At 50.4% G+C, this 18,683-nt stretch overlaps 5 protein-coding genes across 5 annotated transcripts; 3 read left to right on the top strand and 2 right to left on the bottom strand.

Moving 5' to 3' along the window:
• Positions 1–2,226: 2,226 nt before the first annotated feature.
• CTRU02_203581 (epithelial zinc-finger EZF protein) lies at positions 2,227–3,604 on the top strand (the record flags this gene model as incomplete). Its single annotated transcript, XM_036722158.1, has 2 exons — positions 2,227–3,272; positions 3,340–3,604. 2 exons carry the CDS (start codon positions 2,227–2,229, stop codon positions 3,602–3,604), a joined length of 1,311 nt encoding a protein of 436 aa, XP_036585764.1.
• Positions 3,605–6,330: 2,726 nt separating this feature from the next.
• CTRU02_203580 (RNA polymerase Rpb1) lies at positions 6,331–11,509 on the bottom strand (the record flags this gene model as incomplete). Its single annotated transcript, XM_036722157.1, has 2 exons — positions 6,331–11,266; positions 11,328–11,509. The coding sequence occupies 2 exons, from the start codon at positions 11,507–11,509 to the stop codon at positions 6,331–6,333; spliced, it is 5,118 nt and encodes a 1,705-aa protein (XP_036585763.1).
• Positions 11,510–12,153: 644 nt separating this feature from the next.
• CTRU02_203579 (u4 u6 small nuclear ribonucleoprotein prp3) lies at positions 12,154–13,617 on the top strand (the record flags this gene model as incomplete). The annotated part of the gene is made up of 1 exon (XM_036722156.1): positions 12,154–13,617. The coding sequence occupies one exon, from the start codon at positions 12,154–12,156 to the stop codon at positions 13,615–13,617; it is 1,464 nt and encodes a 487-aa protein (XP_036585762.1).
• A 965-nt stretch (positions 13,618–14,582) lies between these two features.
• CTRU02_203578 (histone H3) lies at positions 14,583–15,105 on the bottom strand (the record flags this gene model as incomplete). The annotated part of the gene is made up of 3 exons (XM_036722155.1): positions 14,583–14,780; positions 14,839–15,032; positions 15,087–15,105. 3 exons carry the CDS (start codon positions 15,103–15,105, stop codon positions 14,583–14,585), a joined length of 411 nt encoding a protein of 136 aa, XP_036585761.1.
• A 1,898-nt stretch (positions 15,106–17,003) lies between these two features.
• CTRU02_203577 (histone H4.1) lies at positions 17,004–17,453 on the top strand (the record flags this gene model as incomplete). Its single annotated transcript, XM_036722154.1, has 3 exons — positions 17,004–17,013; positions 17,097–17,234; positions 17,290–17,453. 3 exons carry the CDS (start codon positions 17,004–17,006, stop codon positions 17,451–17,453), a joined length of 312 nt encoding a protein of 103 aa, XP_036585760.1.
• Positions 17,454–18,683: the final 1,230 nt, after the last annotated feature.

The raw sequence follows: 18,683 nt of genomic DNA, 5'->3' as shown, positions 1-18,683 counted from the left end.
CACTTGCAGCACAGCGCAGGTCACTGATTGCCCTGCAGCTCGTGTACAAAGTGACAAAGTGCTGATGAAGGGAAGGAAGTACGTACCCTGACCGACAGTATCCATCGCGGTCGATGTGGCTCAATCGATCGATAGAGGCCCATTTAAAGCACGGATACCGTCCAGTCTAGGTGTCTCCCTGGTAAGTCTTTAATTAAACGGTTGGCTGTCGTTCTTTCCACTACCAACAAGCTTGCCGTTGTCTTGTCACAGTGCTTCTGTCACAACCATTCATTATTGCTCTTACCATCGCCGGGCCCATCCCATCCATTTCATTCTATCTTACCCTATTCCATCCTACTAGCCTGTCATCCGTGTCCATTATCATCCGTTGTTGGTAACCTGCCTCCGTTTTCCGTCCCCAAACCCCTGCACAAATGATGCCAGTTAATGGCCTAGGGCTCACTTAGAGCAAGGACTCTACGCTTAACATCCTAGTCTAGTTTCTGGGCAAGTCCCTCTTTCATTCCCAAATTGCTGGACTGGCCATTCAAGGCCCGCGAAACCAACAGATGAATGTGCGTCGGCTGCGTTGGTGCAAGCATTTATCGTACCACGAGCTGTTTTTGCATTCTCCCAAGTTGGCTAGAGCCACCACCAACAGACACGCCCGGCGAGCCAGGGGTAAGTGGATAAAGGACAAGGAAGATGGGGACAGGAGAAGAGAGCGCTGGACCTGCCCTGACTGGCATTGGGCACTGATCTCTTGCCCCTTCAGAGTTTTCTTCTCGTTGTGACTCCTCCTGGCCCTTAACTCAACCCCATGAAGTCACGGATAGTGAACTTCAATTGAGAATAGTCGCCCTTGCTCCCCAAGTAGGTGCTATTTGTAGTTGTAGTGCTGCTGCAAATGCCTCGCCATACATACGTCGGCTCTCTGGGTCCTTTCTGTCGTCTTCTCTTTCATATACACCCTCTTCTTCCTTTCCACCCACCTTGTCCACATCCCTCCACGTCTCGCGGCCCCCAATGACACCCTTCCCAGGCTGTTTGAATCCTTCACAGGACGGTCCAACCATCACCAACACGCTCCAACACTAGGTACCCTAACTCGAGCCTTTGCAATTCCATGCCTTGCTCCACCACTTTGTCCTTCTGTTCCCTGCCTGCCCCCATATTCCTGCTGTCTTTCGCCTTCGCTTGCCTTACATGACCACTATGCATTGCTTGTTGTATCAGTATCTGCTTCTGTCGCTCAGTTCGCGCGTCTCTCTCACTATCTCTGCCTCACTCCCCATTCATTCTCTACTTCCCTCTTGTATGCACCTCCTCTTCTCCATTCCAGAAATACACTAGACACTACCTCTCTCGCCCCCAGGTGTCTGTTGTGCTATTCGTATCTTGTATCATATACGTGCTATACTAACACACATACATATATCGACCTTACCGTCCTTGCGACCTTGAGCTGCAACTGGGCCGCTTTCTCTACAAGCATGGCCAGGCAGAAGTAGTTAGAGATCCTGCCTTGAACCTCTATAAAATTCCCCGAGTCTACTTCCCCAGTCTGCCTCGGATGATTTAACAAGAACAGTCTGTCGGCCTTGCTTTATCGTTTCTCCCTCTCCCTCTCTCAGTCTACCAGCCACCCTGCAGCTGACGATCGAAGCAACTTCTCTTCTTCCAACCAGTTTACCCACTCATCTCGTGTCCCCTACAAACACCAACCAACTGGGTCTGCTTTTTTGTATTCCACATACAGATACTGTACCTAACTCCCCTTGGCCTCCTCATTCTCTCTTGCCCTGCACTCTAGGTACACACGCACGCTCGCGCCCGTCTCCCCACACACTCCCTACCCTGCCGCTCCTTACCATAATAAGGTAAGGTACACACGTCTGGTCTCCCCCTTGTCATCGCTCTCCTGCTACTTTGTCTTGCCCCTCTCAGATTCAGGCACGTTTTTTATAAGTGTCTGGCTGCCCATCTTACCTCCTGCCCTTCAGCCTTCCTGGGCAAGGTTGCCAATCAGATACACACTCCCCGATCTATCCTATCCACACACTCCTCCCACTCACACGCATCCTTCCAAGTCCCAACTCGGCACCCTCCACCCCCTCTAGGGCCTAACTGCGTCCTGTTCCGTACGCCCTGTTGGTATATAAATCGAACTTTTGCGTCCAACAAAGTCCGGGGGGAGAAGGGCAAATCGATCAAAATTAACAAAAGGTTGTGGCCTCGCCAGTCATGGACCTCACACCACCATCATTAACAAGGTCGCCGGCGTCTTCAACTCACACCTATTGTCCGTCGGAGCGGTCTTCTCTGGATTATCCATCTCCAGATCTCTCAGCCCAGCAGTACAAGCTTGCCTCCCTATACGCCGCTGGCCAGCTGTGTTCTCTGGGCCAGGCAGCCGAGGCTGATACGTCTCTGCCGCCTCTGGATTCCACTGCAACCACTGAGTGGACCACACCCGACGTCATGGCACCAGCATCTTCATCTTTGTCCATCCCGAATGTTCTGTCATCGGAATATGATCCTTTTTCAGAATATGACCCCCCTGTGGTGGCCTCGTACGGATCCGAGACTTATCCTCCGCCGCCCTCGCACTCTTCTTCAGTTGGAAACCCGCCGCATTCGCTGGCAGATGCCACCGGTCGTTCGCCTGCACCATCATCTACAAGAAGCTCATTTTCGTATACCCATGGCGGCCATTCTGCAGCCCATTTAGGTACGAGGATCAAAATGGAGAACGTCAATGACTATGGTTCAGGAGTTGATGTTTCTCATTACCCCTCGCCACGCTCGATGCAAGCTCCATATATGACGGAGCCGGGCCATTACGCAAGCCCACATCAGAGTTACTTGTCAGACAGTCACTCGCCGGCCTGGTCAAAATCCGAGCTTGATGCTGATGCTTACTATCAAAACCAGCCGACGGGGGAGTCCAGCCCGCCTTACCACAATAGCTCAAAACGTGTGGATCAACTAAAACACAGCCGACCGAAGAGGGCGTCACGTCGTATGACAACAGCAGCGGATGCCAATTACCAGTGTGAGGTCAAGGGGTGCGGCAAACTGTTCAGTCGCAGTTACAACTACAAGGCCCATTTGGAGACCCACGACGAGAAGAGAGAGTATCCCTTCCCCTGTCCAGTGGCCGACTGCAACAAGAAGTTTGTAAGAAAGACAGATTTACAACGACACAACCAGAGCGTGCACATGAAGGAAAGGAACCATAAATGCGATTACTGCAGTCGCCTCTTTGCTCGCAAGGACACGCTTCGAAGGTAAGTCACGAAAGGAGACCTCGGAGCCGCTGGCACCAAGAGAAGCGCGGGCTGACCCTAGAGCCAGACATATGGAAGACGGCTGTTCTAAGCGGTTTGATGTTGGAACTTGTGACCTACGTATCGACGGCTATGAAGGTGTGGGCGCGATCAATCGCAGTGTAGGAGGATCCGCCCATCCCTTGGTACCAGCACACGGTACTCTTCCGCCGATTACGATGCCTATGGATACCAGTAATGGCTTACTACACCCGGCGTCTTCGGCAAACAGGAGCAGAAGCGTCATGTCCGGCACGAGCGATGGTGGTCAAAGCGACAGCTGGCCACGATAAAGCGTTCAAGGCAAGGGCGATGACGTAAGTTACAAGAGACACGGTCAAAACAGGCAAGCATGGTTTCTCAAAACAATCACATTTGTATTATCAAACGGGAGGATTTAGGAGATTTCTTTTGGGTAGCGCAACACCATCTTTCTTTTGGGTAGATACCTGGGCAATGGCGTTGGAACCACCAGGTCTGGTCAGGGCAATGAAATGGTCTAGATGAGTCATTATATCTGATGAGCCCTGATGATGTCTTGCAGAAATTCTGTCTACATAAGAATCCATGCTGGAACTTTTCCTGCAGCAGTGCTACATGGGTCGCCGGTTTGCCATTCATCTGCAAGTCTGTTAGTGAACAAGGAAGAAGACATGTCCAAAACGACGCAGCTGGGATACACTGCATACTCATTTGATGGCTTAGAGCCTAGGCAGACAGCCCGATAGGGCTGCCAATTGAATTCAGGTTTCGCCATCATCATTGGGTCGGGAAGCAGCTACGCGATTGGCAGCGCAAGCGCCAGGAAATAAGCAGATGGGGAGATGCTGCATTACAACTCCACGAAGCGTGCATCTCAGCCGTACGGCTATGGTAGGGTCGAAAATGCCTATGACGGGCTATCTTAGGTGAGCGGGGGAAATGCTGTAGAACAGCAATGACAGATGTGGGATGTCGTGATTGCGGAGTGCATTTGAGCATATGGGTTCTGCTATACGACCGTGTAACTCACTACTAACTACTATGCGTATTGAGAATTGCAACGGCAAGGAGGAGCAAGATGTGACAGACTGCTGCCTTGAGTCTGCGGCCGCCCCACCAACCACCATCCGTAGTCATCGTAGACAGGCCAATTAAATTCCATCATTGGGCACCTTGCTTTACTTGGTCGAGGTAGGACCATTGGTTGGTTTGTTGGTTGGTTGGTTAGTTCGTTGTTGGAAGGTATGCAATTGCTTGGCTGGCGGGAGTACCAAATTAGTACTTTGGGAAGAGGGGTGGGTGTACGGACATTGACCCCAATATTGTAATGCTCCATTTTGCGTGCTGTTTTAGCCTTCATTTACCAGGATAAGGCAGGTTGTCTTGTCCTGGTGTGCTGGCAAACAATAAAGGTTTTGTGGGCAAAGGACTCAATCTACGCCCTGCTGATAAAGCGTAAGACCATGACGGTACTTCTGCGATGGCGACTGCAGTGTCAATGAGGGAGCCCCTTCGCCACTGTCACTGAGGCCCGCCACGTCTCACCTCACCTCAGAGGTGCCCATGTAATAATATAAGAAGGCTGGAATAACAATGGCCAGGACCCCGTCCATCGTGGGGTGGTCTCAAAAAAAATGTGCTGGGCTCATGATACACTCAAGGCAGACTAAGGCATGCTCCAGTAACACTGAAGACAAATGCTCCACTCCATTACACCAACTTAGCCTAAGCTTGAACAAGTAAAACATAAACCCGAGGATTAGCACAAGTACCATTCCAGAAGGTATTCTAAGCTTTACCATCTAATCGTGATTTGTTCTATCCTGTGGCTCGTCTTATGTCTTGCATCCCTCCTTCGGTCCATTCTCGGTCGTCACAAACGAGTCTTCATCAGTAAGTCAAATCACGGCCCCCAACTACGCCAGCATCCCACTTCTTGATGCCTTTCTCTATTTTAGCGTCTAACCCCCTTTTCATTTGGCACAGCATAATCTACCTGTGGTAATCGCACGCAAAAGGTCGCCGCCATCTTTTGAAGTCTGTTGGCCAGGATAAGAAGAATTACGGGGCTCTTCATCCATCCTAGACGATCTCGACTGCTAGTAGCAACGGATGAGATTACGACCCTAACTCTCCCTCTCACGCCGGGCGTGCCTTGACAGTTACCATCCCTTGGCCTATTCCAACATTCTTTGGCCATGCTGCCTGGTAGGGCTGGCGTGCAACTGCATGCATCCACACCGTGATGTCGGGTTGGGGCACGGACGCCCGCCGTGTCACTCTCCACCCATACAGCCTATCAGGTACGTATGCAGATATGATACTCGTCGTACCAGTTTTTACAGTGGTCTAGTTCTTCCATTTGCACCGCCTTCTTGAATTTCTAACTATGTCCCGGAATCGCATACGATGCCCTTGCACCCACTGAAAATTGCAAAAAATTGAAAATACCTAACCCCATGGATCGGACCTGTCTAGGACGTCCTCATCAAGCAAAGGACCATGCCCATCCATAATTAACTGCCCTTGAACGGGCGTACACATGAGGCATTTCGAATTCTAGACGTTTGCACACATGTGCGCCTTCTCGAACTTAGAGTAACCGGACTTTCGTCTCAATCGATATCGAGTTACTTCTGTTCTGCGTTTGTCGGGCAATCATACCTCACCTGCATACAACAAGCCTGCTTGGCTGACAACGATCCGTGCCCGAAATCCACGACATATGCTTAGGCCAAATGATTCAGTGAGATGGTAGTGGCAGGTCAGGGGTTTTGAAGTGGCTAAGAGATTGATGTTAGTTACGGATGCCCGGCACCGAATTCAGGCTTAGATTCACTGGAGCGCCCAGCACATCAACAGCTCCAGAGAGAGGATGCCATCAGTCAGTATCCGGAAAACTCAATTCTATTACTTTTCAAGCCGCGAAGCCACTCTATCAATCCCATACAAAGAATACAATTATCAGCCAAGAGCGTTTCTAGCAAATCCCTTCCCTAGAATGACAATAAGACACACGAGTGGTACAACATGCTGTCTACTCGGTATGAGGAGAGACATGATGCGTCGGCAGAGCTGTCAAGACATCGAACGCACCCGTGCCAATCCTGCCCAAGCGGCCCATGACAATACGACTACTTGGTGTCCTGAGGTCGTCCCAGTCGCCATCAAGTACGGCGTCCTTCAAGAAAGAGAGAGTCGTCTCAAAACTCATCTTGGTGAAGGGGCTGACGTTTCCGCGCAAGCCATTACGGTTGAAGGGTGTGAAATCACCGTTGCGCGTCATATAATCGGCGATGAGATTCAAGTGTCTGTTGTCGACGCTGATGCCGTGGCCTCCGAAGACACCCCCTAATTCGGAAACAATGTTGTTCCGGCATGCCTCGACACCATACACATCCAGGACAGCTGCAATATCGTTGGTTGCAATCTTGTTTGGGTTGATGAAGTCACCATATTTTTGCATTGCCTTGAGGTTTGCACCCGATGTGTAGATTGCCGGCACCGAAATATCGTTGCCTGTAACGGGGTCCGTCGTCTTATGATCGGCCGTAAAGGTGCAAGAACCAACACCAGGAATCTGCTGAATGACCGACTTCTTGACTGCTGCTTGCACAATGTTGAGCATCAACACCTTGGGGGTATCAGCCTCAAACTCGAGTGTAAACTCGCACCATTCTCCGGCTTCATCGCTGCGGAACCGGGTAACACGGAGGTACCGTTGTTTCACACGCTCTGCTCTCCATCCACCTTCGCTTTCCGAATCATCATCATCTTCCTCGTCATCCGAGTTCTCCTTCCTGGCATCCGGTGGCGGGCTGCCCTCAAACCCTTCATCTTCGTCGACAGATGTCTCGCGCTCCATTTGTCGCTGAATGGCGTCGTCTTCGTCGTCATTAGGACCGTAGGAAACAGCTTCTTCCCGGTTCGCCTTTTGTTTGGCGTTTGTTGCGTCACCATCGCCATCATCATCGTCGTCGTCGTTATCGTCCCCACCACCTCTTGTCTCTCCGTTGCCTGTTGCCATTTCCACTACGCCAGCCTTAGCGCCAACATCCGGTGTGGCCGAGCTGGATTGACTGCGACGTTTCTTGATCTCCTTGACCATCATCTTCAGAAGATGATCCAAGAATCTCTTTTCGACGGTGTCCATCACATCGGACGTGTCAATTGCGTACGTCTTGGTGTATTCCTCGGCAGGGAAAAAGTTAAGGCGTACATCATAAAGCTTAGCCAAAGCGCCATCCTTGCCTTTTCCAACGCGCTCGTTAACAGTAGCTGTGTCCAGCACGTCAGCCAAGGGCAGAACACTAATGGATTTAGCAAAGATCTCTCCTTCAGTGGCGGAGAGTTCTTCGTGAAGGAAGAGAGTCATCGACGGTGTGGAAATGAATCGACTGGCCGTCATGAGAATTTCACGGAGACGAGGAATACCAAGTGTGACGTTTTTGGCCGAGTGCCCAGCCAAATGGAAGGTATTCAGTGTCATCTGCGTCGAAGGTTCACCCACACTCTGACCAGCGACGATGCCAACACCTTCGCCAGCCTCGACCAGTGACCTCATGTACTTAGCGGCAAGGACAAGTTCTGCCGTTTTCTTGCTAACAGCGGGTGCATTGATCAAACCCGACGGCGCGTTCGTCTTGTCTCGAACCAGGCCATCCTTGTTGTCCTTGATGTACTTTGTCATCTGCTCGTAGAATTTTTCTGATGTTGCGAATGCTACTCTTGCTGGATTGACAAGAGAAATAATTGGGTCCTTAGGGGCGTCGCTATTCAGCTTAGCATGCTTAATAGCACTCTTCATGTGCTTAAGAATTTCGTCTTTGCTGCCGGCGAATTTGTCCTTGAAGTCGTTGCTGAAGCCAAGCTGAGCGGTCTCGGAACTGATGTTGCGGAGGACGAATCCAAAATCTGACAAGTACTTCTGTTTGGTCGGATCCAACCCATCTTCACCGTAGAGAAACTGTACCAACGTGCCATCTGCATCACGAACCGTAGAATCATATGATACCGTTAGTCCCTCCATGCCCTTGATGATACATCGCTGCAAGTAGCCTGAACGGGAAGTTTTTACAGCGGTGTCGATGAGACCCTCGCGACCAGCCATATGATGGAAGTAGTACTCCTGGGGCCGGATGCCAGTCAAGAAACGCTGAACAATATAGCCACCAGCACGAACGTCCGTCTCGAAAGGCCGGAAGCAGGGCAGAGATTTTCCACTGACCATAAGTGGAACTCTCCTGCCCTCAAGGACCTGTTGTCCCAAGTTGCACGAAATGAGATTGGCATTGACCTGTCCACCTTTGGCGCCAGATGTCGTCATCGACTGCATCTGGTTCTTGGGGAATTGCTTGACCAAACCAATTGGCAAGCAGGCAGCTGTGACCAAACTTGAAACTTTTGCAGAGCTCTGGTTCATAAGCATATCAAGACCTTCTTGCTTGCTGTCGTCACGCATAACCTCCTCCAAGCGAGTAAGAAGCTCAGAATCTGTGCTGTTGGGTGTCTTTTCCTCAAGTGACACGTACTTAGCCGCAACCTCGAGGCCGATGTCCTTGGCTGCCTTGAGGGTTTCCCGTCTAGATTTCTCGCCTTCTGGAGTGAGTCTAAGATCATCCATACCACAAGTAAACGCCCGCATATTCAGGTACCTTGTGAGCAGTCGGCCCATACCACTCAAGAGCTTGCCTGCGACTGCGGGGCCGTATATCTCATGAATGGCATGAATCAAACCACCAGAGCTGGGACCAAGGTGCGCCTTGTCGAGAATACCGGACAAGAACTGCCCATCCTGGAATAAGACGGTTCCCTCTTCCGAGAACTTTCCCCATTGCTCGCCCTTGACTTGACTCTTACCAGTCATCCAGAGACCTTCGCCATTGAGGGGTTTGATGTTCTTTAAAATTGTAGTGACAACTTGCTTGCCTGTCCATCTTGGTACTGGTTTGATGATGGCCGGGGGGATGAGTTCGATTCGTTCGCCAAGAATATGGCCACTCTCTGGGCGCAAGGCAGAGTAAATAAGTTGTTGATAGGCATCGCGGTCGAAGAAGGTGTCCTTGTTACACAGCGCCACTGAAACTGAAAGATGGTCTTGAATCAAACCGCGAAGGGGCTTGCCGGCCGTTCCTGACAAGTACTGGTGGTCCGTGTCGGCGATCTGAAGAGCCTCGGCTCTGGCTACCTCATTTTGTGGGAAATGCATGTTCATCTCGTCTCCATCAAAGTCTGCATTGTACGTGTTGCAGTTGGCGTAGTGCATTCGAATCGTTTTCTCCCCAGGCAGCACACGGACCCGGTGGCCCATGATGGACGGCTTGTGCAAAGTTGGCTGACGGTTCATCAAAACCACATCGCCATTCGTCAGGTGTCGGTAGACCTTCTTGCTCTTCATGCCACTCATCTGATTGTTAGTCGGCGCAAGAAGTTGGTTGGCAAGTGATACACGATCATCAACAGATTTGGACCGCAGGTTAACAATCTGTCCATTCTCATACTCGATAGCCGCTGCACCGGGCCACTTGTCAACACCGTTGATAACGGCTTGCTGCATGTCTCTGAAGTTGTGACTTGTGACCGGCTCAGGATAGGTAAGCTTGCGAGCGAAGACAGGCGGCACACCAATCTCGTTGGTTTCAATGTTGGGGTCGGGGGAGATGACGCTTCGAGCCGCGAAGTTGACTCGCTTGCCCATCATGTTCTTTCTGAAAAGACCCTCCTTCTTTTCTAGCTTTTGCTTAATGCCGTCTTCGTTTCTCTTGGCGGCTGCGCCCTGCACTGGGTTCTTGCTCTTGTCAATCAAGGAGTTGACAGATTCTTGCAACTCGGTCCAGATTTGATGCAAATCGTTGATATCCCGCATTCTGCCGTACTGATCTGTACCCCCAACATTCTGATGTATTCTCGCAATGTTGCCGCAGTTCCGTAAGATCATTTTGTACAAAGAATTTTGCTGGGCTTCGGAGATTTGAGAGTCGCCTGTACGAGCTTCAGGGCGGAACTTGTTGGGAGGTACAAGAATAGTTCGGAGGAAGAACATGTCAGCTGTAACTTTAGCCGCCCTCTTAGTCATTGGTTTCGAGTTATAGACCAACGACATAATATCCTGCTCCTTCTCGAAGAGTTCTCTCAGGCGAGCCCGAACTTCCATCGCGCTGATGTATCGCTGTTGCCCTGGGGCAACCGTAACAGCATCCACACGGGATTGTTCTTCTTTGTCCGTTGGGTCACGCTCGTCGCTGCTGACGTCGCGCATTTCCACGTCGTTCTCTTCAGATGAAGCCATGTCAACGTCTGCAACGCCTTCGTCGGCGTGATTGGGGCTGCGCTTGGCCTTTGACTTCGGCAAGCGGGCCGAAGTAGCCATCGAATCCTTAAGATGCAAATTCCTTTGGGCCATATGGGCAAGGTCCCTTTCGCTGAGCGCCTTCTCAAAAATCTTAACGAAGCGATCCTTTCGGTAAGCAGGAGAGATACCGCCACAATTGTCGCATTTCCGAGGTTTGGTGATTTGCGTCATAAAATCTTTGATGAGCTCTCTCCGCATTTCAATCGATCCTTCGTGCTTGCCCTTCCGAACTTCACCAATGCTGAGCTTGTGAGCCTTAAGACTCTGGCGAACAAAGGCCTCGCGTGCACCAACGACATTGTCAACAGCAGACGTGCCTTCTTCCTCGGCCTCACTCTCGTAGTCGGTGGGTACTCCTGGCATCGCAAGTCCCTTGAGCTCCTCGCCGATGGCGTCAACTAAGTGGGCTTCGTGTAGAAGACCATGTTGTAATAGTCGCAATTTACAGGAGTAGCGGTTGATTTCGCGATGACGCATGCGAAAACCTTTGCAGTAGACACATTGAGATCTCAAAAGCCGGAGGACTTGGTCGAGAAAAATTGGGTGGTATACGGGCACAGGAAGCTCGATGTGGCCGGCGTGGCCAGGGCATGACGACTGATTCAGATTGCATGTCGCGCAGCTATAATGTAATTCATGAGTAAATTGAGACCGACAAAACTTGACCGAGATGGAACACATACAGAGCGTCGCCCCAGGAACCGAGGGCAGGATCATAGAGACCACCAGGAACGGGGTTAAGGAGGTTATCGAAAGTACTGTCGTTCTCAATTCGCTTGACAGAGATGGCTCTGATTTCTTCCTCGGTGAGGAAAGTAAACTCGACCGTCTCTACGGACGACGAGATGGGCTGTGAAATATTCATGGTGCTGGCGAAGCTTCAGCAATAAGCCAGACACCAATCTGAGTCCGTACAGAAGGCGAGGCCGAAAGAAGCAAATTTTCCATCCAACGTCCTGGCCGGAACAAACACCATTCGGTCGCAAAATCAACAAGCCCGGTGGGACAGATCAAGAGCGTCCGGCGGTGGCAGACAGAGGGGAACTTTTTTTTAGCGGTGGGTGGCGGCAAAAAAAGACCCGCATTCGGTGGATACTTTTCTGTCGGGTGCTACTAGTAGATTGACGGCAACACCATGTATTGTTCAATCTCTGAACTACCTTACATAAGGACCTATTGTGGTGCCTACCGAAGTGCACGCTCCTTCAGGTATCCACAAACACTGCAGCTTGGTGGTTGACAACGCAGTCCTCACGTCTACCTCTTGTCCCAGGCTATCTATCCACTACCACCCCTCAGCAATACATCAATTTGGCAATCAATGTTTGGCAATATTCGAATACATCACGCAACTCTTTTGGTAAATATTTCTGTTCGGAGCCCGTGCTGTTTAGAAACCGGCGTCCGCCCCCGGAACACCTTTTGACCTTGACGAAGGCTTCTCATCGTCGAGATCCATTTTTTCGCAACAACGAATAGGGAACTTCTTTCCCCATATACCCAATCACGATGGACCGACATTCAGACATGACGGGTCTAGGGCCTCGCCATGACCCAAATTCTCGAGTTCACAAGCCCGAATCAGCTGCTGATAAAATGGCCGCCTTGAAAGCAAGAGTCGCTGCAGCGATTGGAGGAAGTAAAGCGAAAGGAGGACTCAATGTCGGGCTACACCCTGCGCTCGAAGGTCTTGGTCAAGCCAAGCCTCCGGGCTGGACGAGCGATGGTAAACCGCCTCAACATCGGCCCCAGGTCGACTCCAATTCGTCCTCTGCCTCTGGTGCCAGAACGTCAGTCATGTCAGGGCGCGGTCAAGATAGCACACGATTGAACCCATATCTTAGCGAGCAACAGGCAACACAACAGGCAGGATCACGGCAGCGACAGTCTCGGCCACTGAATTTTCACCCCCGGGGCAAATTCATTCAACAAGCCAATGCACTGCGACGACAGGCTGCGTTGGAGGAAATGAAGAAAAGAATTGCGGCGCAAACAAGGAAGGCGGGCATCGATGAAGAAATGGACATGGAAAAAAACCTTGTGGTTGAAGCACCTCCAGAGATCGAGTGGTTCGATGAGGGGCTGGTTGATGGAAATTATGACAATATCAACGATGAAACTCGCCTGAAAATTGCGGCAGAGGATACCATTATCACCGAATATATTCAACACCCCGTTGCACTAGAGCCACCGCAGGAACGGAACATGCCGGCACCGAAAGCCATGTATCTGACTTCGAAAGAGCAGGCAAAACTTCGAAGGCAGAGGAGAATGGCCGAATTGAAGGAGCAGCAAGCAAAGATTAGGCTCGGACTTGTACCGGCTCCGCCTCCCAAGGTTAAGAAGAGCAACATGATGCGTGTCTACGCGGACTCGGCAGTCAAGGATCCAACGGCTGTGGAAAACCTTGTCAACCGTCAGATCGCGGAACGGCAACAAAAACACCTTGAAGCAAATGAGGATCGCAAGCTTACCAAAGAGGAGAAACACGAGAAACTGATTGCCAATCAGGAGAAGGACGCTGCCAAGGGAATCCATATCCTGGTGTTCAAGATCGACAGTCTTGCAAACGGACAGCACAGGTTCAAAATTGGAAAGAACGCCGAACAATACTCGCTCACTGGCATCTGTATCATGCATCCAAAAATGAATCTCGTCATTGTTGAAGGGGGCGAGCACAGCATCCGGAAGTACAAGCAGCTCATGCTCAACCGCATTAACTGGACCGAGAATTCACCGTCACGCGAAGGCACCATACAGCAAGAAGGTCGGGAGTGGCTGCTAGCAGAGAACGAGAAGGGTGACTTGAAGGACATGTCACAGAATGAGTGTAGGTTGGTTTTTGAGGGTGAAGAAAAGACAAGGGGTTTCCGCAAATGGGGAAGCAAGGTGTGTGAGTCCGATGCCGAGGCCAAGGATGTGTTGTCAAGGGCGAAGATGGACAACTTATGGGCACTTGCGAAGAATATGTAGAACATCCGGCTCCAGAGCAGCAAGTGTACATACCACAGCCGTTCTAAATAACAGGACGGCCAATATCAAGCCAACTAATAATGTAAATTGTTCACAATACGTTACGGATGACTACGTAACCACTAACACAATGAGGTTGTCAGGTGGCCCAGACTTAGCGTCTTTGAATATGACTCATACGATGATACATTTTACAATCTTTACCAGGCTAGTCGGCTGAGGTGACAAATGCAACCAACAGTACAATTCAGAGATCCCGAAAGACAATCAAGATTGCCCTGTTCAAATATTGCTCTCTGCTGTCGAGGAAATTTGAGCGCCAGCTTATGGGAAACCAAACGAAGGCTGCATACGTGGTGTGGTGAAATAGCTTGATCCGGATAGATGCACAAATTCTCCAACGTAAAAACAACATCATAGTCAACCAAACAATGAGGAAGAGGTAATGGATTTCACGACATAGAAACATAGAGAAAGAGACAGACTTCAAAAACGAAGGCGATAGCTTGAATGGCAATGGCGAGTTGTCACTCGTTCCGATAGCCGTCCCTAAATGTGCGCCCCATGTCGTTACTGTCACAATAACGCGTGGCGCAGACGCGCGCCATAAAATCGTCGCGGGGTCCTCTGTATTTCGGGGAGCAGTTGCGTCCCAGCACTCGAGCGCCCGGGGTGACAATCATGCCGCTTTGCTTTGTTCTCGTTTTATTTGTATTATACTTGCGACGCGGGCGTGGCATTCATTTCACAAAAGACGTCATTCGGGCACAACAAGGTAGATCATGAAGTTTATGGCATTCCATGCAGCCATCCTTTGCTGCTGTTTAATGTACAACCCTTGCGTTGTTTGTCAAACGCATTCGTAACGCCAGATTACCCCCAAAAACCAAAGACGGTCCCTTCGTCAAGCATTCCCAAACGCGAGTCATGAACCACCCATGAAAAGAGAAAATCGAAAGACAGGCTTAGTTGCGCTCACCGCGCAGGCGACGGGCAAGCTGGATGTCCTTGGACTGGATGGTGACACGCTTGGCGTGGATAGCGCAGAGGTTGGTGTCCTCGAAGAGAGAGACAAGGTACGACTCAACGGACTCCTGGAGAGCGCCGATGGCAGAGGACTGGAAGCGGAGGTCGGACTTGAAGTCCTGAGCAATCTCACGAACCTGGAGCACATTCGCGTTAGAACAGGTGGAAGCCATGCATTGGCGGGGCGGTGCTTACCAGACGCTGGAAGGGGAGCTTGCGGATCAGAAGCTCAGTCGACTTCTGGTAGCGACGGATCTCACGGAGAGCGACGGTACCGGGCTTGTAGCGGTGAGGCTTCTTGACACCTCCAGTGGAGGGGGCGCTCTTGCGGGCGGCCTTGGAAGCAAGCTGCTTACGAGGGGCCTTGCCACCAGTGGACTTACGAGCGGCTGTGGGAGCTTGTTAGATAAAATCGCGATGGCAGTACTGGATAGAATACTTACTCTGCTTAGTGCGAGCCATTGTATCTAATGAAATGTGATGAAAGTCGATGGGGTTGTTGGTTAAATGCTTTGTTGTTGGTTTGATTGAAGGCGGTGGATAGTTGTGAGTGGATGGGGGAAAGAAGTTCTGGAGTGGGTGGAGGGCGGAGGGAAATAAATAGGAAGGGAACTGGGCTGGGTGCAGAGGGGAGTGATTGTGTGCCAAAACGAAAGTGGCCTGTGCGGGCGTTCGAAAAATCCCTTTTTTGCAGGCGCGATTACTTTGAAAAAGGTAGGCGCAGTGGGCAGGTTATTGCGCTTTGTTGTCAGTGTATAGAAGTATGATTTTTGATTGGTTGGAAATCTGGCAGTATCTGTGACGCCACCCCGTCTTTCCAGGTCCCACGTTCCTAGGACCCGGCAGGTGCACTACGTATCTCAGACTAGCGATCCACCGGAGGCACTCTAGCGTCCCGCAAGGCACTTGCTTCCCCACTGAAGCTTCCTGCCTTCCCTGTCTGTGGGAAATGCGGGATGCGGCAGGCACGCCTCGCCTTACCTGACGCGGTGGCAGTGGGCGCGACATGGGATTGACCACTTCAACGCGGTTGAGTGTTTTACTGCCAATAATCCTCTCTGTTTTGAGCTGGTGCATTGTCACCAGTATCTCACTTATCATTAAGATCGAGGCTTTGCTTCAATTTGATCAACACCGTGGCTTAGGTATACCAAGGAGTAAATACATTGTGTCGTCTCAAATGCTCCCGGGTCTTGTTCCGTTGATTAAAAGCACACATAACGGGCACGTCTTTGCGATGCATCAAGAAACATTTCGCTCTGTATGGTACAGTCTGTGTTTCTCAAGAAGAAAAAATCTGCATGCGACAGACGCGTCACCAGTTTAAAGCTGTTAATGCGCGTTTTGACTACGCGATTGAAGACGGTGGACTCGGGGCTGGGTGCTATGTGAGACCTGACTTCTCCGAATCCATGACGACTACGATGGATCCGGGTGCAGAATTCTGGACCCTACTGCAACAGTAAACCTCAAAGCGAAAAGCGATCATCTATTGTACACATAAGGCTGCACAGTTGATGGGAACTCCCTCGTCAAATACCGTACATACCTGTCGGTGGATTTGTGGCAAGTCGAGGGAGCATAGCGGCAGCGGTGGAAAATAGAGCAAATGCCGCCTATGACCCATAATCATAGGCAGCTTGCGTCCGATTAATATTTGTCATCCACATTCAATAAGCGAGGTTCCTCTTCTATCTTGACGTAGGCAGAGTCAAAAGCATACTCGCAAAATGTAGTAAAGATACTACTGGTTTCTGATATTTAAGCCTGGCAAAAGTCGATCTTTGCCCTTCCGTTATGTGCAAGGTCATCGTCAGAAACGGCAACCGGTATGAGAGTCTGCTGCAAATTGGCTGTTTGTAGTATACGTCGTCAAAGACCTCCCCTTCCAGTAATCCCGGAATGCTTCAGGCATCGCACCAGTTCGGTTCCCAGGTCTTTCACCCAAACTATCCGAGCATGATGAGACGCTAGCTGGTTTGGTCCGGTACATGACATATGGTTAATTGGCCCTGCGCAGGGCAAACCAGACGGAATGGCGGGTGATGGTTGGCTGCATAATTTGTCTCCTTCTGTTTCAGTGGTCTGTGCCCCAAAAATGGCAGTTGTTGTTTTTTTTCGGGTCTCGTGTCGCGCTTTGCAGACAATACGTACCCGCTTTTCTGGCTGATCCCGATTCTCACCAGGCCCACGAACTGTTGATATAAATGCCGTCCCCCTCCTGCGCGTCCTTTGACGTGTTTCTTCATTATTCAGCCCCACGTTATCACACGCACACAATCTCACGCGCCTCCTATCCAGTCTCTTCAGGATTCTCGTAATCAGCCTTACACTTTAAGACCCCTAACTTTACCACCACAATGACTGGACGTACGTACCAATTTTCTATTCTTGACACTCCGCAATTTGTTCTGAGGTTGCATCCAAACTTGTGTATTAACTTCAACCTATAGGCGGCAAGGGCGGCAAGGGCCTCGGCAAGGGCGGTGCCAAGCGTCATCGCAAGATTCTTCGTGACAACATTCAGGGTATTACCAAGCCTGCTATCCGTCGTCTCGCTCGTCGTGGCGGTGTCAAGCGTATTTCTGCTAGTAAGTAGCCCTCCAGGTTTATTTAAACCGCAGCATGCTGACCTGCCTTGTTCAGTGATCTACGAGGAGACTCGTGGTGTTCTTAAGTCCTTCCTTGAGGGCGTTATCCGCGATGCCGTCACCTACACTGAGCACGCCAAGCGCAAGACCGTTACTTCTCTGGATGTTGTCTACGCGTTGAAGCGCCAAGGCCGCACCCTCTACGGTTTCGGTGGTTAAGCGTGTTTGTTCTTGCATGTCTGTTACGAATCTTTCTTGGGCCATGACGCGATCCACCTCACGGCGCGGTGGCACAAACGGACTTTGGAGTGGAGTGTTTTGTCACGAATGACTATGGGTTTGGCTGGTTTTTGGTGTTCTACTGTACCATACGGGAAACAAAGGGGTTCTACATGGATGGGTTGATTGGCTTGAGACGTAATCAATCCCTCGCCGAAGCACGTTCTGATCATTTTGCTACGTTTACGTTCCTCATCTGTGACACTACATGTGATGCACACAGCGTCTCTCATGTTTCGCTGTGTTGTGGGGCAGGCTACCATTAGGTGCGTGGTGGATTGTTTGCGTGCTTTACGATTAATGTTTCTATGCCATTGGGGCAACTAATGGTAGCGCCATGACACTTTGAGCATCGTTTTGGCCTGCACGGCATGTCGATACATATATTTCCGCTGTCAGCAAGAATCTGTGCAAGCCACTATCCGGATATGTACTATCGAATGCAATCTGCATAGATAGTTCCATGTGACTTTATAATGAAAATTATTATAACATTTTCACCAAGTGTCTACCCCATTTTTCTCCATGAAGCATCCATTTGTCACACAGCCCGGTCATGTGACCTGTTGCCAAATAAAGGCCTCTGCTCCGGTAGTCTCTCGACGCCAGCCTTGTCGCCCTGATTGCGCCTAACCTCCGTTGGTCTCCGCTACGCAGCTGCGACTGTCAGGCAGACTTGCACTGTCTCTTTTCCTCCCATTTAACTTGCGCTTGTTCGACTGTGGTATCGTATCCTGCATGTTGACTCTCGTATTGATGTATCGCCTTGATATCTGTAAATCCACTGTGTTTTAATTACATAGGGAATTCCAGACTGTGAATATGGTTATGCAGTCTCCCGATAATACCCCTCCCAGTACATCTTTCTCTGTCGAGGCGTACACGTGTCTCTGATTCCTTTGCGGCCTTGGTTATGTGCGAGTCAATGTAAAACAGCATAATGGGAATGCACAAAAGGTGAAATACAGACCTGGGTGATCGAGAAGCTAGAGGTAGCATACGAAAGCATAAAACCAAGCTCATCTAGACAGGCGTTCTAATAAATTGTTGTTGGGTTTGTTAGTTGCTAGTAATCCACGCTGAGGACCACACCTGGAATTAATATCACATAGGTGGCCTCAGGCTAATAACCTCGTTGGCATCGTATGACAACCTCAAACCATGCCCAGA

The sequence above is a fragment of the Colletotrichum truncatum genome (assembly GCF_014235925.2).
Source record: "Colletotrichum truncatum strain CMES1059 chromosome Unknown Contig_0002, whole genome shotgun sequence".
Lineage (NCBI taxonomy): Eukaryota > Fungi > Ascomycota > Sordariomycetes > Glomerellales > Glomerellaceae > Colletotrichum > Colletotrichum truncatum.
This window is presented reverse-complemented; position numbering and strand designations above follow the sequence as displayed.